This window comes from Aureobasidium subglaciale (genome assembly GCF_000721755.1).
Source record: "Aureobasidium subglaciale EXF-2481 unplaced genomic scaffold scaffold_0, whole genome shotgun sequence".
Classification (NCBI taxonomy): domain Eukaryota; kingdom Fungi; phylum Ascomycota; class Dothideomycetes; order Dothideales; family Saccotheciaceae; genus Aureobasidium; species Aureobasidium subglaciale.
In genome coordinates this window covers 434,050-456,454 of record NW_013566995.1, presented here as the reverse complement: position 1 = coordinate 456,454, position 22,405 = coordinate 434,050, and the positions used below count along the sequence as shown (strand labels likewise).

The window sequence follows — 22,405 nt, the reverse complement described above, 5'->3', positions numbered from 1 at the left end:
TTAAACAGCGCTACCTTTCCCATGAACCGCGCGGTGAACTGCTGTTCACTAGACCGGAGCGACGTGCAAACAATATGGGTCTCGGTGGTCACCTTCTAAATCCCTCGACTGTAATCTCACCAGAATGGAGTCGAGCAATTCGAATCGTTGCCACAATCTCATCGAGTTCCAGTGTGATTGGCACATTGATCACAATTTACTGGTTCTTTATGATGAGAAGAAACTTTAGGAGAAAGTAAGTTGGGGAAGTGTCCCAGAAGAAGTTTAATGGTTTGCTAAATCAACTCGCAGTTTGGTTCTATATCTTGTCTTGGCCGACTTCTTCAAATCACTATGGTATATAAGCTTCTCTGGTGTTTCCCTGCGTCGAGGCTCAATCGACACACATTCGTCATTCTGCCAAGGGTTCGGATTTCTATTACAGGCATCAACCATAGCTTGTGGTATGTGTCAAGTTACCATGGAACTCATGCTTGGACAACACTGACCCTCTTCGACAGACTACGCGATCTTGATCATGTCGTTGCATATGTATCTGCAGATATTCAACACTGGTAGTAAAGTGTTTGGCCACGATGGCCTCTACCGTTTCCGACATACTGTGATGGCAGGATGGTTCGTGTTCCCGTTCCTATGTGCCGTCCTTGCTTTCGTCAGAGGGCGTGAAGGATACATTGCACAAGGTCCGTTCTGCACCTTACCGATCCGTCCCTACTGGTATCGACTTGCGTTGCAATGGATCCCTCGGTACCTCATTTGGCTTTACATCATGTTTGTGGCCTTTCGAATCTACCTTCATGTTGGCCAAGGCTTCAAGATCTTTGCTCGGGAGGACGACAAAGATTCGAGTACTGGTACTAACGGCTACGGAGCGGCAAGTCTCGGGACCATGCCTGGAGAGGGGACTCAAGAGCTGAGAATATCGAAGAAGAGAGGTCCCGGTGCTGGTGAATTGCAAGATCTGTCTGGTCTCACGTATAGCAACACCTCGATCAGTCAAGCTCCAACATGTAGCTCCAGTCAAGGTAGTCAATCCACATGGCCGACTTCCTTGAACGATTCAGCCGAAGGATTCAAACTGCCATCAGCAAACCACTCGAGACGTAGTAGTCACGTTATCATCCTTGCCGATGGAACCGTCCAGCACGATTTGTTGCAAGTGCCTCAAGAAGCGAAACTGCAAAGACCATCCGTATCAACCATTGCATCCTGGAGAAGCTCCGCAGATATGACCACTGCTGTTGCAACCTCTCCAGTCAACCTTGCACCAATTGAAGAGGGGCATCAGATGACGAGTGGAGACAAGACGGATTTTATCTCAGCAGACACACCGCTTAAGAAGAGAAGACGAGCTATCCAACGACAACTGCGCCTACTATTCATCTATCCCATCACCTACCTCATGGTCTGGACCATTCCATTCGTCTACCATTCATTCAACTACAGCGACAAATACGCCGCACACCCCATCCCCATTCTAGGACTTCTATCGACATTCTGCGTGACAATCGCCGGCACCGTCGATTGCATCGTCTTTGGATGGAGAGAAAAGCCATGGCAACACGTACCAGGCGCCGACGGCACATTTCTCGGCAGTTTCAAATTCTGGACTTTCACAAGCAAGAAGAGAAGAAGCTGGGCAACACCAGCACCAAAAAGATTACCATCTTTGGAGAGAGATGAAGAGGAAGCCTCTGGATCAGCACACAGCCCGGCAAAAGCAAACCGTCTCAGCGCGAGACACTCGGTCAATGGCAGTAAGCCGATGATCCCCATGCACAAAAAGACATTTTCTGGCACCTCGGATCGAGCAACGAGGGCGGCGGATCAAGCAGCGGAGAGATTGGCTCTGGAAAGAGCAGACCGACAGAGTCGACTGTCGACACGCAATTCATCTCTGAATCCTGCCAATGAGTGGTTTGAGAGAAGGTTGAGCGAGTGTGTGAGTCCTACACGCGAGAACTCTGCATTCGAGTTACATCCAAGTCCAACAAAGGAGACAAGGGACGCACAACAAGAATAACTAACGACGATGAGCATCCGGGGAGATGAAGAAGCTGGCTTCTTTGGAGCATGGATGATTTTTACTTTCTTTGCCTGCACAGCGATGGCGTTATTTTTCATAGCGTAAAAAAAGATACGAGGAGTTTTAATTCACGAGGTGGTGGTTGGAAAAAGAGTCCTGGAAGAACGGACGGGCAGGTCTTGGACACGGGCAGAGTTGCATAGTTGGAGTGAGAATCAATACAACATTGCATTTGACACTACTCCCTACAGAGTGCCTGCGACAGACGACCCAAGTCTCGTGTATGGTCTGCATTTATAGTGCAGTATAGGTCACTTAAGATCACAAGATGAGTATAGTCAGTCATCATGCTTGGGTCTTTGGTTCTTGGATCTCTCTAGCCTCTGATAAGAATCTATTGTGAACGTCCTTCCTTGATAGGTAAGAAGACATGCGTCCATAGCTCACTGGCTTCTCCAAGTGTAAAAGACAAATCGACATTGTCCATGCCAGCTTCGTCATGGCCAGCCATGTTTGCGAGCTGAGAGATGATGTTGTCGAGCGACAAGGCTTTGCCTACAGCTTGTGTCGCGCCAGCTTCTAGCGACACATGAACAATGTGGATATGGAAGTGGTAGTAGGTCGGTTGATCTGGCAAGAGATTGTCAGTGCGAGCAGAGCGTGTAGGGACGCGGTGTACTTACAGTGTATGTAGCACTTGAGCATGTCCGGGTCGATGGCATACAAGCGAGATACAGTAGTGGCAATGTCTGCAACGATACGCTTGAGCCAAGCGACGTGCTTTTTCTTGAGATCCCTGACACTCCAAATGTCTCTGCGTTCAAGCAGTGCGAGCAGGTGTAGACTTCCCAGCGTCTTACGATCCCAGTTCAGATCTGGAAGCAACAGATATCTTTCATCCTCGGCGGTGGAGTCGTGGGGCGAGCGGAACAAGACGTCTTCTTGCTCGGTGCGGCCGTCGAGGATGTTGAAGACCCAATTGAGTCGGCCTTGGTCGCGCTTGGCCTTCATGAATGGGCGGACGTGCTCGCGGTAGATGTCGGGCGTTTCTGTGACATAGCGGACGGCTTGAGCAGAGTATTTCTTGAGGTGCTGGTCGGTGCATGGGTAGATGAGGTTGATCTTCAAGTCGGGTGGCTGCCCTTGGCCGGCGCCGCTGTGGGCCATGTACCATCGGTAGATGTCATTGTCGCCGAGCTTCTGGATTTGCGATAAAGAAGTGCTGAAGGTCGACAGGTGCGAGTCTTGCGAGTCAAAGGCGGCGCGCTCGGCGAGCAGCAGAGCTGGCTGGTCTGCGATGGTGCCCTGTAAGACGATGCGGCGTCCGGCTTGGTCTAGTATGCGTCGTCGTCGTTACAATTCATCTTCCTGTGCCTTGGCTGAATGTACAATTCTCGATACCTTGGTTCAAGAGTTTCTCGAAGCTGAACTGAGGAATCAGTCCTTCAGCATTATTGAGAGCTTCCGACATCTTGATCTTGCTGTTGAGTTGTGAGGGAAGGAAGATGAAGTTGCTTTGCCTAGCTGGAGCTTGCGCTTCTGCAAAAACGCCAACTCGGATCATTTCACGTGCGATTCTTCTTTTATCAACAAAGTTGTGTCTAGATCTGATCCTTGTTGTTATTACTATCTTGAGCAATGCCGTAATTCACCCCTAGGTCGTGATTCCCTCCCAGCCATAGCAAACCCATAGTCCGGGTATCTTGTAAAGCAATCTTGTAACGCCGCCAACTCCCATTCTATGCATTTCTTCATGATCATTTTGCCTCTGTTGACTTTCTTCTCTTCTCACGTCTCGATGAACTTCGTGTTCATCAGCTCATCGACGTGAGCACGCTGCATTCTGTTCTTGTTCTTGTCACCCTGCTTGACTAAGACAGCTAGCACTTCAATAGGTGGGTTGAGACCTAGATTGTTGGCTCTTGTCCAGCGCTTGCTTCTGGCGATGCCAATGCAAGGCTGCATACAACGTGATTAGTGATTGTGCGAAATTGCCAAAACTTGCGTGCAAACTTACACCGTACTGTCCGCTCATGTCGAACTCTCTCAAGATCTTTTCAGAGACCTCCAGTCCTTGTTGATGGACGCGTGGGGCCTTCCTTTCAGCCTCCTTTGCTCGCCAGTACTTTTTGATCTGGGTCTCGGTGATTTTTCTTGCTCTAGCTTCGTCATCATCTGATTTGATGCTGGAGATGATCTCGGTCTTGGTCTTCGAGGGCTTGGTCTCTACGACTTCATCCTCGATCTGTTCTTCGATTGGGGCCTCATCGGTAGTGGGCTGGCTGATAGCATGTTCAGACACGACATCGAGTAGAGCCGACTCTTTCTTGGTCGACTTCAAGTCGCGCTGTGCGAGTGTGGTTTTGGTGACGCGGGTATTTTGCTTGCCAAATGATATGGTGGCTTGTTGATTACGTTGGGCGGTCGAAGGTGTTGAAATGCGTCTCTTAGGAGCCATGATGATGACAATAATTCAATGTGAGTTGTGATGTTTGATGTTTAGAATAAATGCAGCGATTTTCGGAGTGAGAGGTCAATGTGATGGATGATTTACGATTGTGAATGAATCAAGATCAAGTTGTTGTGTGTTTCCTGATGGCCGACACATTCATTGATTGACTGAACAACGGCGCGTCATGCGCCGACCTACGTCATTCTCGCGGACATTACGTGTGTAACCTCTTACATTTCCAAAAACGGATTAAATTAGTTCTGCAGACCTAGTCGCAAGTACTTTTTGGGTATAATATGTGAGAGCCACAAAAAAAAGCGTCCGTGGCGTCAAATCTATGCGTGCAAAAAAGAAAACTGTCTTCAAGCATTACCATCATCCTCGACTCAATCTGCCTACTTGCGCGCGGCAAGAGCCTGCTCGACGAACTCTTTTGGTGGCTGCTGTCTGTAGCCCTGAGGGTTGTTTTCAGTCCACCTCCACAGATCGCGGCATGCGTCTTCGAGTGAAAGCTTGGTCTCCCACTTGAGTTCCTCGTTGGCTCTGGCGGGCATAGCTGTTAGGTTCAAAACATCACCCGGTCTGCGATCGACGACCTCGTATGGGAGATCGCGACCAACGGCGTGCGAGAAGGCTTTGACCATGTCAAATACGGTTGATCCTCTGCCGGTGCCAAGGTTCCAGGCGCGTACACCAGGCTGGTGCTCACGAAGGTAGTTGAGTGCCTTGAGATGGCCTTGTGCGAGGTCAATGACATGAATGTAGTCACGGATAGCTGTGCCGTCCTTTGAGTCGTAGTCTGCATAATGGTTAGTCTCGATCTTTTGCAGATGTCCGAATGAACAGTTAGCTTACCGTCGCCAAACACGAGGAGCTTCTCACGCTTTCCGACAGCGACCTGAGCCAACAAAGGCAGCAGGTTGAAGGGAATGCCTTGGGGGTCCTCTCCCATGATTCCACTAGGGTGAGAGCCAGCAGGGTTGAAGTAGCGCAGGAGCGCACCGTTCCATTTAGCACCAGATTCGCCCTTCTTCTCTGCATTGTTACGCTGGGCCTCGACGTGAGTGCCGATCAGCTTCTCAATGGCGTACTTGGTGTCTCCGTAGGGGTTTGTGGGACCCAACGGGCAGTGTTCTGGAATGGGAATCATGCCCTCGAAGCGTGTTGCATCACCGTAGACGGTAGCTGAGGACGAAAAGACGATGTTGGTGACATTGTGACGGGTCATGGCTTGCAGCAGGGCGATTGAACCGCCAACGTTGACGCGCCAGTACTCGAGAGGGATCTCGCCCGACTCGCCGACAGCCTTCAGAGCGGCAAAGTGAATGACATTGTCAATGTCGGGGTGGTCGGCAAAGACCTTTTCGAGGGCCTTCTCATCGGTGATGTCGGCGTTGTAGAAGATGGGTCGCTTGCCGCAGATAGTTTCGATGCGGTTGATGACTTCCTCGGACGAGTTGTACAGGTTGTCGACGATGACAACTTTGTAGTCGGCCTCGAGCAGGGCGAGGGCTGTGAAGCCGCCAATGTATCCGGTGCCACTGTCGCATCAATCAGCGCATGGCGGGGCAGTCCGGCGCAATGCGTCACTTACCCGGTGACGAGTACTGATCCGACGGGCATTGTTGTGTGGTGGATTGCTTTCGATGGACGAGACAAAGAGCAAACAGGTGTTTGAGACAAAAAGGTTTCGGGCAGAAGTTTGGGAGAGGGGAGTTGCGTCGTCTTAACTGCTATTCAGCCGATGCGACCAACAAGCAATCGGGATCACACGCTGTAACTCTGTCGTACCCTGGCGCAATGTGGAGACCGTCCTTGCCCCTTGGAAGTGAATGGGGAAAGAACCGATGACACAAGCGCGCCCCAAATTTCTCGCCAATTTAAACACACCTAACTCCAGCTTCTCGCGACCTTTGCGACCAGCTCTGTCTTTATTATCCGTCGGCCCACCCGGAACATCTCATGCTTTGCTCGTGTTTGCCCTGTAGATTTTCCTTTTACCCGTTGTTGAACTTCTTCTCTCGTACTCGGACGTGATCCAAAAGTCGTCCTCTATTGATCATGATGCCCTCCTTGTCATGCATAGTATCCAAGATTAGTGCGTTTGAGCGTTCATCGTCCCGCCGCGGATCAGTGCAGTTGCTTGCGAATCCTTCATGTGCAACAACGCGCATCCATCGCTGATGACCACTTATCAGAACCGTGACATTTTCCTCCGCCCACTGCGCCCAGAAGCCGTTGTCCACGCGCTGGCTAAGTCGGGCTCCTTGACCTTGGTGTCTCCTTTCTCGAGATTCCATCCCCCTTTTCCAGATTCACAGACATCAAGAACCCTCTCTGGTCTTGTGCTGAACTTTGAGAATCTCTCTTGTGCAAGCCAGGGTTTATGCCGACGCTTGGACCAATTCTGAACGCGTTGTTTTGCAGGTCGGTCGAACAAGGTAGGAATGTTGCCCGCAAACAGCCAACTTCCTCTGTAGCATGCAACGCAACATTTTGAGTCGTCTCAATGTTTTATGCAATTGATCTTATTGTCCTTGCCAGCGATTGTCCAACAACAATCTATCCTTGGTCATAACGGCTTCAAAAGTTCGAGTCGAGTCAATGCGACGACCGCGCACGCGTTCACATTACCTTCAGATTCTTGTCACTTTATAGACTTGGTAAGTGAACATCTCAAGTTTCAATTTACTGCCCTCACAGACCTTCAACCTTGACTGCGTCGAGAAGTCTTTCGACACCACGGACAATACGAACAAACATCAATTCTCATCATCCAAATCAAGCGGAAACTAATTCTCCCAACAACAGTCTGTATGCGTCTAGTTCTGTTTTGATACCATTCACCAACATACGCACAATGTCAGAAACACCAGCTCGCAGGACGCGTGGGTCGACTCGAATGAGTGCAACTCCAGGAGCACCGTCAGTCGCGGGCAGTCGCAAGCCTCGTCCTAAAACACCCAAAGCTCTGCCTGCAGTACCGACGGGAAAATCGCATGCTTATGGTGCAGTTGGTAAGGTTGAGCTGTCTACACAACTCGAAGACCCTTCTGGCAGTGCTGGAGGATTTGCGGCGCGTTTCCGTGCAGACAGAGGAGCTGCAGTGAGCCGTGATGTCGGCGACATCATTGTTCCTGAGCCCTTACCTTTGCCCGTACCGAACATAACCAAGGCACCGGTTGTCGTTCAACAGCCACGCACTAAGACCATCACTTCAAAGTCATCTGTCGCTGCCAGCAGTGTGCGATCAACACCAAAAATTGCAACACCCTACTATCTCAAACCACAAGCTCAAGACAGCACTGATGATGACGGTTACGATGACTTCGATGGTGGACACCGACGCAATGGTTTCCTTCCCACTGGCGGCTCTGCATTCCAGCAAAGAGAACCGTCCATAGGCGCTGATAGTTTCACCGACCTAGAGACGCACTTTTCCTACGAGACATCAATGCCCCCTTCAACTAGATCTCGGAGAGTCGCAGAAATAAGACCCCCGCCGACAACACAAGAAAGAGAAGCGGCCCGACCATGGAGCGTTTCCATATTCTTTGAGACGCTCCACCGTCGATGGCAGAATCTCGAATTCTCGTGGAAGAAGCTTTCACCACTGTTCAAACGAATTTGCCTTGCTCTCTTGACTGCACTCCTACTTCTCCTACTGTTTGGCCCTGGCAGGTGGCTCAGCCTCTTGGACAAGGGCACGAATGTATGTTACAGGGCGGGTGAATACGCCTTGAGTCCCTTCTCATCCATCCATCGACGAGCCTTTGGATCTGGCCAGGATGTTTTATCGAGACGTATGCAAACCTTGGAGCTCGATATGCAAGGCATCAGACATCAGGTTCGAGGAATTGATGCTGAAGGTCTCCATCGTCTTCAGTCGATTCTTCCCGAACAGATCATGGTGCGCAAGAATTCTGAAACTGGTCAACTCGAATTTCCTCCCGACTTCTGGCGAGCACTAGACTCAAAGTTGGATCAGCGTGACAACGGCAATATTTGGGACAAATTCGTTCAAACCAACCAGAAGAAGTTGGAGCAACATGCTCAAGACATTGTACAGAAGACACTCAAACATCAAAAGGTCATCAGCAGAGAAGATCTTGCTGCTGCTGTCAACGAAAATCATGTGGCGTTCCAAGAGAATTTCTCCGCGCAGCTGCATTCATTCGAGGCCTCCCTTCGCAAGAATACAGAGATCGTTGCGAGGAGAACGGTGTCGGACATTATCAAGCAACTTCCCGGTAGCAAGGGATCAACGCAACTACACAGCCTTGCTCTAGCAAACATCGCACGAAACACAGAATTGAGGTTGCGCAGTGTAAATTTCTTCTCTCATACTCTGGGTGCCACTGTGCATCCAAGATATACTTCACCCACTCATCCTCGGCAACTCGGAGGCCTCTGGCACTGGGTCAACAGAAACCTACATGATTTCCAAGGCCGAGGTCATCCTTCACCATTTCGAGTTCTTACACCTTGGGAGGAACCTTCGGATTGCTGGTGCGCTGCTGCATCAGATGACAAGGGAAAGGCCCAGATCGGTGTTATTATGCCCCGCGCCATGAAGCCAACCAGTATCACTATCGAACACATGCCTTCTACTGGCACCCTTGATATCGGAGCAGCTCCCAGGGAGTTTGAAATCTGGGTCAGGCGTCAAGCTGATATTGGAGCACCTCACGCCTACAACTCTCATCCTAATTGTGGAGAGCCACCTGAAGCCGGCCTCGTATGTGTCGGTAAGGCAGCATATGACATCAACGCAATCAATCATATTCAAAACTTCGATCTCGAGGCCAATGAAGCCATTGGTTTTGTCGACTTTGCTATCATTCGAGTCATCAACAACTGGGGACAAGACTGGACCTGCATCTACCGTATCCGACTGCACGGCGAGCCTGAGCCTATCATTGCCGTCAGCAGCACTTTGGGCGAGCTCTGAATTCATGGTCGAAGAATTTCAGACTTGTGTCCTAGAAGCATCTTATGATGAGAGGGGAAAGCTTTGTGGTGAGCTTCGTTTCTTTGATTACCGCGTGTTAGATACCCTGGCTCAACGTAGCCTCCTTTGCATGAATTTTCCTTTACCCATGTCGATTTGACCTAGGGACTTTGTGATTTTAGTCAGTAATCATCATATCCACGACCAATGGCTGACCACGGACCATTTCCAGACACACCCAATAAGGGTCTCAATTCTTTGTCTGGTCTACTCGAACGGATCCGGCGAGTTTCCGAAAGCGGCAAGTGAATGAAAGGTCTTTCTTATGATACTGATCCTTGATAAATGCTGTAAGGATGTCATGTCAGCACTGGGTAACAGCATCCTCAACCGCAAATGTCTGGACACCTCAAGAGAAAGTCCGAAGGCCAGGAGCTTCGCGACGAGTCCTCTCAGAAGAGGGCTCGGTTGGCGAAAATTCCGGTACTCGTTGATTTCACGGCTCAGGAGTTCCATCATCAGGTCTATACGCCGATAGCATCGCTGCTTCCGTCTCCGTTTGGTATTCGACCCGAGCTAGATGGCGATATGGAGAAGATTCTCAGAAAATTCGGTCCTGTCGTAGAGACCACGTACAAGGCATCTAGCGCCGCCGGCAACAGACTCACTCTTCGTCAAACGATTCAAGGCACCTGCAATAGTGAGGATGTAGTCTGGGTGGATCCTCTGCTGCCTCTAGTGCTCGAGTCCGGTGAGGGTCTTTTTCTGTACGAATATCCGTGACCATTGATATCCAACGCGCGACTGACACTATTAGGACCCACCGAGATGGCTCCAAGAAAGTCATCAGAATGAAGAGAGTTGCTGATGCAAATGTCTTCAAGTGGTTTGCGTATGTGCAACAAGGCACAAAGCTGACTATCAATGGACAGCGTTATCCAAGCCATGACGACTTTGTTGTTGGGCCCATTCCTGCTTTTTCGATCATAGAATACGACGATCGTGCAGTTTTCCTGTACGTAGACCGCCAAAGTGTGGACTACAGACCTTCGGGTCCAGATAATTCCACATTTACCGAGTATGGTCTTCGTCTTGTGAATGGCCTCGGCTCAGACATAGAGCAAGCTCTTCAGCGTTATGGAAAGTCGGCTACGGACACCTCCTCAGGAGATGAGCCTACCGGTGGCAGGTTTGCATTAAGAGTTCAACCCGAGAAACAGCCAGAAGATGTAGATTCGTGCTCCTACTTCAGATGGCGAATGGACGAATGGAAACTCCTCCGAAAGCGCAGCGGTGTTAAAGTTGATGATGCTGCCAAACCCGCTGGCTCAGGACGGAGTCCTGAATGGCTTGTGGACACTGTTATGTTCAGAGCAATTGCTTCAGTCACTACCGCGATTGAGCTGGAGAATGGTGTTCCCTTTGCCCAGCTCGATGAAGGAAGTTACCAGATGGCTAGAGGTGGCAGCCCATCTTCTGTGATTGGCCGTCGAGGAGACTTGATCCTGCCCTTCAACACGACACAAGGAGGAACTCACTGGATGGTTGTTCACGTCAAGGATACTGCAGATGGGCCTGAAATCCACTGCTATGACAGTGGGAACCATTCCCATCTCTACGAGGGTAAAATCAAGACCGTCGTTAGATATTCGCTATGGTTCGACGACGATATAAACAAACAGCCCAGCATGGATATCACGCACCACCGCGTAGCGCAACAGCCTTCTGGCTGGGAATGTGGCTATCTTACCATTTTGAACGCTTGGTGTATAGCCTTTGGAATGACTCCAAGTGCTGATGCTGGGCCTGCGGTCTCCTACAGTAGAATCACAGATGTCATTGATATGATCAATCTGACCATGTCAGGATTCATGGACTCGGCCACTATTCGAGCATTTTTCCGTTGTGTCAAGTTCGTTGAGCCAAGCTCGGACAATATCGCCGACGATCGTCACTTCACACGTACTGTACCCTTCCTCAATCGATACACCATGGGCAAATACTTTGGAGAGCGTAAAAGATTGGAGCGCAATCCCCACTCTCCCACCGATCGACTCGATCTCGAAACCATCAAATACATCTTGCATCACTCTTCACCCTTGCAAGACATCGATACTCAAACTCCCAGCCAAGTCCTCGAAAGCTTCGATAATTGGTTGAAGCATCGAAAACTGATCCCATCAAAGGATCAAACTCCTCTGAGTCCGGTCAGTCCAGCGACCATGCGATTGACCTTTGCACTAGCCGGATCAGTTGAGGAATTACGCGTCCCCTTTCCCGATGATGCACGACTACGTCAAAAAATCTGGAACATCTATCATAAATTGCTCAAGAAACAAGGACACTTGGGCAAAGCACGTGAAGCAAGAGATAAAGACAAGGCAGAGGGTTCAACCCCTACCCAAGAGTCAGCTCCTTCTGACGATATCAACTATCCTTACGAGGACTCAAATCTCGTTGTCCTCAACAGACTCAACATGCTACCGACCAACGATGTTCTCTCAGCGAACGAGATTGCCAACATCCGAGCCAGGACAGCACCGTCCAGGATAAAGATCAATTTCAAGAAGTATACGCGGCAATAATAGTTTTCCCTTTCCCCAGTTTTAGGTCACTTGTTTGGTTTAGCCTGTCGTACTCAATGTTACAACTTTGCCATTTCATCTACGCGCAAAAGTGCAATGTATGTGTTCATCGAGTGGACCTACCAAAGTGAGCATGTCAAGTGGCTGCCAGGACGACCCTGCCACGATTTGGCATCTCGCCTCCAGCGTCTCCCACGCTCGCTGGTGGGTACAACGTGATTCTTAGTGAAGATACATGGGTTCTTGTATCAAGCTTGTTGGCTAAGCGCACATCTTGACCATCATATACTACGTGGGTGACTTGTGTCAAGTTTAAAAATGACTGAAATAGTGAGCCGTGCGTATCACGTCGAAACGTCAGCGAAACGACGCACGTTCAAACGTGAATGTGCACATGACTAGCTTTGGTACATATGTCGAAGGTCTCATAGACATATCATGAATAGACCGGTTCAATTCAGAGACTACGAGATCATGGTCCTACATCAGACCTCTTAACCCTCGAATACCATTACTTTTTACCGGCTTCTCGGACTTTTCAGTCTTATCTTTCTTTTTGTTATTCTGCGCTCCACCTAACTCATGGATTAGCAATTCGCACGCAATCATGTTGGAGACGAGCACTCACCACGTCCATACATGCGGACCTCTGGCTTAGCTTTGTTGCTTTCTTTGTCATGGTCCGCCGATATTTCGGAATTGAAACTGAAAACACTCCTATTACTTTCTCGCCCTACAAACGACGGAGGTGATGAGCTCTGATCGGATCCAATTGCTGAACGTGCTGCACCATAGGCAGTCGAAGGATAAAGCGCATGATCGTCATGGTACATGCCGTGCGCTCGAGACATCGGATTAGAGCTATTGATTCTTTGTTGATACGCCTCGGGACGCAGCGGGCGTGCAGGAGGATAGCTCTGATTTAACGAGGAGACCGGTGAGGCGATTCGCCCAAAGTCCATGTGAGGTGCAAAAAGCTCGAATTGACCCGTGCCGCGATCGGTGTAATATGCGCGATGCGATCCAGCTGGACTTCGACTTCTGACACTGCCTTCTTGATTCAAGTGACCAACTTCGCCAGAGCAGCCCGGAATGGGGTAACCTCCATCCGCAACACTCCTGGATTCGCGCAGATTTGTGAACTCTTCTAGCAGTTGAACATAAGCTGCTTTCGTTTGAGCAAGTCGAATGCGACTCTCTGAGAGTTGATCGTAAAGCTGTGAAGTGACAGCATGGTTAGATCGCTCTGAAGCCGGTGCGCTCTCCATTGCCTCTTTCAGGCGAAGATCGTATTCTTGCGTTTTGGCTTCATGCGCGGTCCTTAATCTCTCGAGCTCTTGTTCGCGACGCTGTAAAATGAACTTCGTGCTTTCGAGCTCCTGTTTAGCTAGCTCGTATTCTGCACGGGTCGATTCGAGCGCAACGACCTGATCTCGATGATCCTGCGCCTCCTGCTTGAGCTCCGCGTTCTGCTGATTAATCGATTCTTGTTCTTTGAGACGCGCTTCGAGAGCTTCAAGTTCTTCTTGCTTACTAGACTCACGAGACTCGCTCTCAACCAGAAGTTGACGAAGCTGGTTGCAGTCTTTAGAAGCTTGTGTAAGACGGAGCTGCAGAGTCTCTTGATCTGCAAGCTCCGATTTTAGACCGCGGATCTTTGCCATGAGTTGCTCTTCACTTTGTTTGGTGTGCGTTCTACGAGCTTGTGTCTCCTTTTGCATCTTCTCGTTAAACTTGTTGGAGTCGCTCAACTTTTTTTGTAAAGCGCGATTTGCATTGATCAAAGTTGCTGTTTCAGCCTCGACCGTAACAGCTTTGATGTGGTTGCGCTTGAGCTGACCAATAGCAGCCACATGTTGCTGTTTAAGATAACGCTCGAAGGTGAGCTCATTCCGCAGTAACGTGAGCTCCCGCTGCAAATATGAAAGATCCTTGGACGTTGCTGCCTCCAGCGCGGATTCCATCGGACTTTCCATAGGGTGGTGAGGTAGAGTGGGACTGTCTAGGTGCGTGGGCTCCGGCGCAGAGGATAAGAAGTTGGGGACTGACGGCAATTTTGTTGAAGGAGGCGGAGCAGGGCTCTCGAAGATGGGATGCTCGCCTGCATATAGACCATGACATTCTGCAATGACTTCTGAAGGCTCTGCCTTGAGCCAACGGTTCTCACTCAGCTCTTCTTCAACCGTGGTAGCGAAGAAGCTGGGGTGCAGGAAGTGGACTCGTTGAAACTGTTCAGTGCGGCTTCGGATGACAGTTTGGTCTAGATCGAACTCGTCGGCACCAGGAAAATCGATGTTCTTGAGATATTTCCGAGGTTTCCTGACGTAGCTCATGAAATTGAGAGGATAAAGACCATAAAGGTAGGTGAAATAATGCAACAGCTCGGGAGCAGAAGACTCAGGCATGTCTGGCAAGGCGCGTAGGACCTGCCAAGTAGGATCGGTCGCATCATCATAGTCGAGGTCAGGATCAGAATCGGAATCACGTCGAACGCGGTTATCGGTAACGAGATCGCGCTGAGCCTTTGTACTAGAGGCGCTGAATTTCTCCCAACAGAGGCATCGGCTATATATCAAGAACAACCTCGGTAGTTGCGAAGCCACTGTAGCAGGAATGTGTGGAAGCAGCATGATGAGGCATCTTAGAGCAGCGGAGACTACAACGGTGGCAGTGTCGTTCATAAGGCATTTGAGCAGATGTTCGACGACGGTTGTGTCCAGGACCAGGTACAGATGAGCGTGCTGTTGTTCTAGAAAGGCAGCAAGCAGATCAAGAGCTTGCAGACGTGTGTCGGATTTGAGCAAGAAGTTGTCGACCGAGACAAAGAAGTCGTGGGGATTTTTGCGAGCAAAAGCTGTCAGCATGGACTGCAGCTGGCGAGCAGCGTAGTCTTGAGTTTGGACAGATGGGCTGTCTGCGTGAGCGGTGGTACGGGTAATGTAAGCATCGAGAAGGATAGAGCTGAGGTGAGGCGCGGGTGGAGCCTTGTCTCGAGCGTCTCGAGAGACGTCGTCATGGCAGAGGCAGTCGAGTACGAAGTCTTGGGCGTCCGACATGGCGGAGCGACTGGTAGCGGGCTGGTCGACGAAAGGTATGGCGACATTCCTGAACCAGGAAGCAAGATGGGAGTCGCTGGTTATGGCTGGGCGTAGGAGCTTGAGGACAGCGACAAAAGCAGGCAGCTTGTTCGGATGCGCCTCGACATGGTGACGGTAGACGGTGCGCAGCTCGTCATGTAGACCATCGCCTTCCTTTCTCGCTTTGCCGACGTATTGGGACAGAATGCGTGTCAGGTCATCGGGTAGCGGATGGGTCGTGTCTGGATGGGCAAAGGTAGCGTTCAGGGCGCCAACAAGGTCGTTCAAAGATCTGTTTTCGCACGCGTTAGCTCGAGGCACGTCAGACGCCAATGCCGGCCACCTTTACATTGAAGCCATGATTGCGCGGCAAAGCGCTTCAATTCAAAAGTCGAGTTCGAGTACAGGTCAAGGCAGAGAGGTGCCAGCTCACGGCATGTTTTGGTTGCGAGTCTTCATTCACTCAGTCACCAGTGCATGAAAGAATCCTTCTTTGTGCCCGTCCGCGCCCGGCATTGCCGACTGGCCTCGCTCTTTCCTATTGCGTCTGTCAAAAGCCCGACAACTTAGCCGTCCACTCGCGATCAAGATACTGTCCTCGCAATGTGTCTTTGTTTAACAGAGATAAGCCCTACCACGGTTTGATACCTTGACCACCATCGTCATCGTCTCTCTCCCGCCTCGGCCCCGCCCACCATGTCCCGTCTCTAGCCGTCTCTTACCTTGCGCCTGCTGCTCAGTGCTCACCAGCCTAGTAACGCCGCCAAAGCACCTATCACTTCGCTTGACTATCTTTGATGTAATAGTATTTCATTCTCATGACAATCCATATAATATACAAATTTTGTTGTAATCAAAATGCTCACCCGATCGCTCCGATAAACGCCAATCTACATGCTGATGAAAGAACTTGACAAGAAACTGCGGGTATATCTTTACTCTTCATCCTCAACTTCTGCGACGTCGTCGTGGAAGTACTTGCCCTCGGTCGTCGGCTTGATCATGCCGATACGAATGCAGAAGTCTCCAAACTGCTCGCCATCGTTTCTCTCGCTCGCGTAGCGCTTGATCAAAGGCTTCATGATGGCAAGAATCTCCTCCTCCATGATGGATCCGCGATAAAGCTTGTTCAGGCGTTGGCCGTGGTAGCCACCACCAAGGTACATGTTGTATGCGCCGAAAGCCTTACCAACAAACGCGACCTCTGCGAGCCAAGGACGGGCACAACCATTGGGACAACCAGTCATGCGCATGACAATGCTGTCCTGACGAAGACCAGTTTCCTCAAGTACACCCTCGAGCTTGGTAATGAGCTCGGGCAGGTAGCGCTCGGATTCTGCCATGGCAAGTCCACAGGTGGGGAAGGCCACGCAAGCACTACTGCTCAGACGAAGGCCACTGAAGTTGGTGTTGTCCAGCTTGTACTTAGCCATCATCTCCTTCATCTTGGGCAACTCCTCATCGCTGACGTTGGAAAGAATGAGATGCTGGTTACCAGTGAGGCGGAACTCGCCCTTGTGTACCTTGGCGATTTCAAGCAGACCAGTCTTCATAGGGAAGTCGGCAGTGTCCTCGATACGTCCGTTCTCGATGAACATGGTGAAGTGGTTCTTGCCGTTCTCATCCTTCTGCCAGCCAAAGGTGTCGATGTTGCTCTTGAAGTGGAATGGACGAGCCTCCTCGAACTTGTCGCCCCAGTACTTCTCGACCTCTGCCTTGAAAACATCTACGCCCATGTCATCCATAGTGTACTTCAGACGAGCGTGCTTGCGGTCAGTACGGTCACCGTTGTCGCGTTGGACGAGCATGACCTTCTCACAAGCAATGTGAACCTTCTCCTTGGAAACGTAGCCCAAAAGACTGCCGGTACGAGGGTATGTCTTCTTATTGTTGTGAGTAGTACCCATGCCACCACCAGCAAGGAAGTTATATCCAGCAAGGTGACCATCCTCGCCCTTGATGGCGATAAGACCGACATCGTGAGCGTAGACATCCGTATCGTTGTGAGGAGGAATGGCGATGGTGATCTTGAACTTGCGAGGCAAGTAGGTAGGACCATACATGGGTTCGTGGTCCTGAACGGCATCTCCAGCGACTTGGGTCTTGTTGTCGTTCTCATCCTTGAGCCAGATCTCGTGGTAGGCCGTAGTGGCGGGCAGCAGGTGGTCGCTGATCAGCTTGGAGCTTGCAAAGACTTCTCTGTGGTACTCCGAGTGCTCGGGCAGACTACTGCACATGACGTTGCGGTTAACATCACCGCAGGCAGCAATGGTAGTCATGAGAGCCTTGTTGATAGCTTGCATAGCTGGCTTCAGCTTGCTCTTGACAACACCGTGGAACTGGAAGGTCTGACGAGTGGTCAACTTCATAGTCTCATTACCCAAGGTCGAAGCAATGGCGTCCATCTGCACCCATTGATCAGGAGTAGCGACACCACCGGGCAGACGGCAGCGAATCATGAAGGAGTATGCGGGCTCGAGACCCTGAGCCTTACGCTCATCCCTGATGTCACGGTCATCTTGCATGTATGTACCGTGGAACTTGGTAAGCTGAGCATCGGCGGCGGAGATGGCTCCAGTAGAAGGGTCTTGGAGACCCTCCACGATAGTTCCACGAAGGAAGTTCGAGGCAATCTTGATATCCTCATTGGTGATTGGTGGGGGCTCATCGGGAAGACCCTCTACGTTGCCAACACCGAGTGCGTCCCAGAGCTTGGGCTCCCAATCGTTGTAAGCAGTCTGGTAGCCGTCGGGATCCTGATCATCACCAAGACCACAGTCGACCAAAGACTTGCCACCGAGAGTAAGAACTCTTGAGTATAGGTCCTTTGCGGGCTTGTTGTAGTAGATCTTGTCCTCCTTTCTCGGCCAGTAGTGGCTGTCACCGAGACCGAAAACGGAAAAGTTGACACTAGCGAGATCCAGGTCGGTAGAGTTCTTGACACCCTCCCAGAAGTTTCTGCCATTCTGAGGGAACTCACCCTGACCAGCAACACTGCTGAACATGACAACGTTCTCCTCAGTCGACAGATCCTCCAGAGGGTAGTCGTCCATGGCCATGACCATGGTCTTCAGACCTCTGGCCTTACCGCGGTTACCCAGACGCTTTGCGAGGTTCTCCGAGTTGCCGTTGTCGGAAGCAAACAGGATGGTAAGAGGAGCACCCTGCAAGCCCTCGAGAAGACTGCTGTAGGCATCCTTGGCCTTGCGCTTCTGAAGCTGACGGACCTCAGAGCCATAAGACTGTGAGAGATTGGCGCTGAACTGAGGATGTCTCTTCATAAGCTGAGTGAGGTAGTTGTCTCTCTTCAAGAATGCCTTGAGCTCTTGTCTGATGCGCTCCGAGTCGAGTTGGAAGTTCTCCTCGCCATTCTCCTCGGCGCGAGGGTTCCATCTGTAGAGAGGCCAGTAACCAATATCGACGGCCTTCTTGGTCTCCTGAAGAACGGCCAGGGGCGAGTCGGTCTCCTTGCTGTAGGGTAGGTAAGCAACAACAACGGAAGGACCATTGAATTGCTCAGCCTCAGACATGGACTGCAGCACTTGAGTGTACGAGCTGTAGACAGCGACTGATGCGACGTAGGCATTGCCGAAGTTCATGGCGTAAAGACCAATATCCTTCTTTCTTCTTGCGGCGTCGGCAGCAGCTCTCTCAGAGTAGGGCTGTGAGTCAATGATGAGCATGTTGACATTCTTGTCAGATGCAAGAACATGGTGAACACCAGAGTTACCCAAATCATAGGCCCATGCATCCGAGCCAATGAGCCATTGCGACTCCTTGTAGAAAAGGCCCTTGTTGGAGAGGAGTTCGGTGGCCAGAGGAGAGTTGTCGCTGGTCAAACCAGAGATTACTTCAGGCGCAAGATTGTTGGCCTTGGATGCCTGCTGAGCCTCCAGAAGCCACTTCGAGAGCTGTTGCTTGGGTGCGTCGGTGGCAAAGTCACCGGACTTGGCTGCTGTCTGCACCTCAGTAATGAAGCGATCTCTGTGCTCAGAGCGAGCGACGAGGGAACCGAATCCGTACTCAGGATTTGCACTGATCTCGTTCGACACGCCGGCATTGTCGGCGCCAATTCTGTTAGCCACATGGAGACGATCTCCGAAGAGCTGATCAAGAATCTTCATGTAAGCGTTCTCAACCTTTGGTTGCTCAAGCTCGAACTCCTTCTCGCCTTCCTTAGGACCCTCATGGTTTCCGATCTCGAGGTTTTGAATAGGAGTGGAGGAAGACAAGTTCTGGAAGATACCCTTGAGCGCCTGGCGAATTGTGGAAGGCTCAATGTAGCCAAGCTGGTGGCCAACAATCAGAGGACCTGCATTACCTGACGCCTTGATAGAGACAAGGAGATCGAGAAGAAGGGGTCCCCAACGAGTGGTCTTGCGACGGATTTGCTCGAGGACGGCGATTCTCTTCAAGCTCTTGGGAAGAGTCTCGAGAAGTTTGGCGCCCAACCAAGGTCTGTAGAGACGAGCGGTAACGATACCAGCACCGTAGAACTCGTCTGAGGAGTTGGCCTTGTCGACCTCTTGAGCAAACAGAGCAGTGTCAGATCCGAATAAGAAAACAGCCGACTCGGCGTCTTCAGGACCAGAGTATTCGAAAGCCTTGTATCTTCTTCCAGTGGACTCGTACAACTCAGACCAAATCTGAGTGGTGAATGTGTCGATGTCCTCGGAAGTGATAGCACGGCTTGGCACAGAGTCGACGGAAGTTGCGTTGGATGAGACAACGGATCCGCTGTCACTGCTACCGTTGCGACCGTCGGTGCTTGAGCCACTTGATGACTCGCGATCGCTTATCGGCGCAGAGGATGCTCCGGTACGTTCAGGGGTGGCTGAACCATTGACACCGGTAGCAGTGCCAGAAATGGTACGGGTGGCGATCTTGCCGTCATCTGCGTAGAGGCCGGACTCGGTGGAAGCAGTTGCTGAATGTTGCTCAATCTTCAAAATCTTTCTAACCAGCTCTCTATCTTCTTGCTCAATGGGATTGTCGTTTGAAATGTTGGCAGAGTCGAAGAAGTGGATGACACCCTTTCCTGACTTGATAGCCAAAGCATGTGCGGTCACAGCAAGATCCTGAGCCTCTTGCAATGACTCAGACTGGAGGAAAGTAAAGCCTGACTGTCTGATTGAGGTAATGTCTGAGTAATCGGGGTAGCCTGCGGGTTGGAGTGCAACGTGCAACACTACCGGGTACTGTGCAAGCTTGAAGAGGTGGGGAACGGAGCGGACCAGGATCGAGGACGATGTTGTCACTGATACAAGCTTGCCTGAGCGAAGAGGCTGGAAGGCCGAGAGCAGCGGGTCTGCATTGTGCTTGACAGGGATAATCTGAAAAAGAGTTAGGCGGGGAATTGCAATAGGTTGTGTGCAGAGGGGGCAAACACATACCTCGGGAGATGTTGAGACCAGTCCTGAAGCCTTGTTCTGGCGGTAGGTTGTGAAGAAGTTTGAGAACTCGGAGTCGGTTGCAAGAGATGGCTGGACAGAGACGACAACGTCGCTGGCCAGGTATGAAATGCGTGCGACTAGACTTGGTCAATAAAGTGTCCATGGATGGTCAGCATTGGGGAAAGCAACTTACCAGCCTCTCCAGCAGTCAAGATGGAAGCCATTGCCGCAGTGATGACCTGAATAAGGAACTCGACAAGAGTTCTATACAAATAATGAGAGTTCTAAGAGAAAAAGAAAGGAGAGCAATGAGAAGGGAGTTGTAGTGGGGGGCAATGTAGATTGGAAAAATAACCCGGGGACGAGGGAGGCGGCCGCTCAGGAACGAGGCGTGACCAAAATTGCCGTTCAATTGCTCATCTCAGACCGAGCCCTTAGCAGCCGTCTCTGTCCACGGCCATTTCCAGTGACTTTTTTCCTCTTCTCAGGAATGGCGACATCTGCGACACCGGCCAAAGTGACCTTTGATGGGCTGTAATTGGCTAGTACTCACCCCACGCACGTTGCCAAGCCATCTCGATAGATCTCCGCCGTCTTTGAAAGTTTGTCTGCCGTGTCGGAGAAGATGCCAGCGAGCGAATCCCGAATCTTTATTCACCCTGCCAAAGCCCGACTGAACCCGAGCATGTTTAGCGACAGAGCTGACATCTCGTATGCGTTGGGCTTTGCCTCAGTGCAAAAAGTCATCGTCGTCACCACCGTGAGAAAGCGCGTTTACTACCATATCGAGTATCGTGTGCCCTTCTTGCCACCGCCACTGCCACTGCACGTTTCAATCACGCGAGAGCATCTCGAATTTATCGTGCAATGAAGAAATGGCGCGCATTTGCCCGCTTTGGTTTACTTTGTAGGTACATGATCTGTCCGACGTCTTATCCCCTTTCGTCATCCATCTCTACCCAATCTCTCTTCTTCATCCTGCACCAACTCGTAAGCAGGTCGATATGAATTTTTGTCCGAGCTTGCTTTCAGGACGGGATTGGGGTGTGTATCTGTGGTTCCTCCCAGTGAGGTGTATCCTTTATCGTATAGAGAGCAATAGGGTATGTCTAGATGTCGTATGAACTGTGATCCAAGTCAGCCAGGCAATTCATGTCAAGTTCCGGATGCAACAAACTCACAGTCCACACTTCGGCGTAATGCCAATCGATGACCGGATGTATCCTCATAAAGGCGGGCCATCCTCGATCTGTAGGGTCAAAGTACTTTAGTGTAGCGCCATGAGGATCCGTCCTCCGCGTCCCCACAAAGATTGCTTTGACTTTGGAATTATCATGCAGGTAATCGCCAAAGGCCTGTCGCATAGATTTGGCGTAACGTGCCAGATCCAGATGATAGGTATCGATGGAGAGCTGTACAAAGTCCTCGACTTCGAGGAACGGATGTGGCGAGACGATATAGACGGATTCCAAAGTGTGTGGTAATGGCGTCGAGGTTTTGATTGAGTGTGCGTGTAGGGCAGCGAGATAGAGGATGAGGAGGACTAGACAGTCCTTGCCTCCATTGTAGGAGAGGGACAACTCCGACAGGCTTGAATGCTTATCAGTTGGATGCGATGTAATCATGAATTGACACAACCGACCTGTATCGCTCAAGTGCCTCGTCCAAGACTTTGAGACTCAAGCGGGTCTGCTCCTGTACACCTCGCAACCTGTCGGTAGAAGGCTGTGCGGCCAAGAATGCGGTGATTCTGGCATGCACCTTTGCGCAGACGGCGGGTAGATGCTCCTCCTGGCCGGGGGCTATGGTTGCGGTGCGGCCCTGGTCATCGCTGCGGATTCCAAGGAGCGTCTCTGGCATTACGATGCTTCGGCATGCGAGACACAGACTCGGACATGCATGTGAGTTGGTGTTAGAGGAC

General features: G+C 50.9%; 9 protein-coding genes across 9 annotated transcripts; 3 read left to right on the top strand and 6 right to left on the bottom strand.

Annotated features, from left to right (window-relative positions):
* Positions 1-74: 74 nt before the first annotated feature.
* Positions 75-2,023, top strand: AUEXF2481DRAFT_177 (uncharacterized protein; the record flags this gene model as incomplete). The annotated part of the gene is made up of 3 exons (XM_013493214.1): positions 75-235; positions 292-443; positions 501-2,023. 3 exons carry the CDS (start codon positions 75-77, stop codon positions 2,021-2,023), a joined length of 1,836 nt encoding a protein of 611 aa, XP_013348668.1.
* A 397-nt stretch (positions 2,024-2,420) lies between these two features.
* On the bottom strand, positions 2,421-3,497 carry AUEXF2481DRAFT_75338 (uncharacterized protein; the record flags this gene model as incomplete). The annotated part of the gene is made up of 3 exons (XM_013493261.1): positions 2,421-2,656; positions 2,710-3,360; positions 3,416-3,497. The coding sequence occupies 3 exons, from the start codon at positions 3,495-3,497 to the stop codon at positions 2,421-2,423; spliced, it is 969 nt and encodes a 322-aa protein (XP_013348715.1).
* On the bottom strand, positions 3,470-4,610 carry AUEXF2481DRAFT_34419 (uncharacterized protein). Its single transcript, XM_013493260.1, has 2 exons — positions 4,044-4,610; positions 3,470-3,985 (listed from the first exon to the last, which is right to left on the bottom strand). The coding sequence occupies exons 1-2, from the start codon at positions 4,482-4,484 to the stop codon at positions 3,815-3,817; spliced, it is 612 nt and encodes a 203-aa protein (XP_013348714.1). The 5' UTR covers positions 4,485-4,610; the 3' UTR covers positions 3,470-3,814.
* Positions 4,611-4,750: 140 nt separating this feature from the next.
* AUEXF2481DRAFT_34418 (uncharacterized protein) lies at positions 4,751-6,311 on the bottom strand. The gene is made up of 3 exons (XM_013493259.1): positions 6,073-6,311; positions 5,334-6,019; positions 4,751-5,277 (listed from the first exon to the last, which is right to left on the bottom strand). Exons 1-3 carry the CDS (start codon positions 6,099-6,101, stop codon positions 4,874-4,876), a joined length of 1,119 nt encoding a protein of 372 aa, XP_013348713.1. The 5' UTR covers positions 6,102-6,311; the 3' UTR covers positions 4,751-4,873.
* A 729-nt stretch (positions 6,312-7,040) lies between these two features.
* Positions 7,041-9,602, top strand: AUEXF2481DRAFT_123775 (uncharacterized protein). The gene is made up of 2 exons (XM_013493258.1): positions 7,041-7,141; positions 7,290-9,602. Exon 2 carries the CDS (start codon positions 7,339-7,341, stop codon positions 9,427-9,429), a length of 2,091 nt encoding a protein of 696 aa, XP_013348712.1. The 5' UTR covers positions 7,041-7,141; positions 7,290-7,338; the 3' UTR covers positions 9,430-9,602.
* Positions 9,603-9,825: 223 nt separating this feature from the next.
* AUEXF2481DRAFT_24564 (uncharacterized protein) lies at positions 9,826-12,014 on the top strand (the record flags this gene model as incomplete). Its single annotated transcript, XM_013493257.1, has 2 exons — positions 9,826-10,196; positions 10,247-12,014. The coding sequence occupies 2 exons, from the start codon at positions 9,826-9,828 to the stop codon at positions 12,012-12,014; spliced, it is 2,139 nt and encodes a 712-aa protein (XP_013348711.1).
* Positions 12,015-12,619: 605 nt separating this feature from the next.
* Positions 12,620-15,451, bottom strand: AUEXF2481DRAFT_24563 (uncharacterized protein; the record flags this gene model as incomplete). Its single annotated transcript, XM_013493255.1, has 2 exons — positions 12,620-15,383; positions 15,441-15,451. 2 exons carry the CDS (start codon positions 15,449-15,451, stop codon positions 12,620-12,622), a joined length of 2,775 nt encoding a protein of 924 aa, XP_013348709.1.
* Positions 15,452-16,026: 575 nt separating this feature from the next.
* Positions 16,027-20,708, bottom strand: AUEXF2481DRAFT_170 (uncharacterized protein; the record flags this gene model as incomplete). Its single annotated transcript, XM_013493209.1, has 3 exons — positions 16,027-20,424; positions 20,485-20,621; positions 20,678-20,708. 3 exons carry the CDS (start codon positions 20,706-20,708, stop codon positions 16,027-16,029), a joined length of 4,566 nt encoding a protein of 1,521 aa, XP_013348663.1.
* A 721-nt stretch (positions 20,709-21,429) lies between these two features.
* On the bottom strand, positions 21,430-22,109 carry AUEXF2481DRAFT_61267 (uncharacterized protein; the record flags this gene model as incomplete). The annotated part of the gene is made up of 2 exons (XM_013493254.1): positions 21,430-21,609; positions 21,666-22,109. The coding sequence occupies 2 exons, from the start codon at positions 22,107-22,109 to the stop codon at positions 21,430-21,432; spliced, it is 624 nt and encodes a 207-aa protein (XP_013348708.1).
* Between the last annotated feature and the right edge of the window lie 296 nt (positions 22,110-22,405).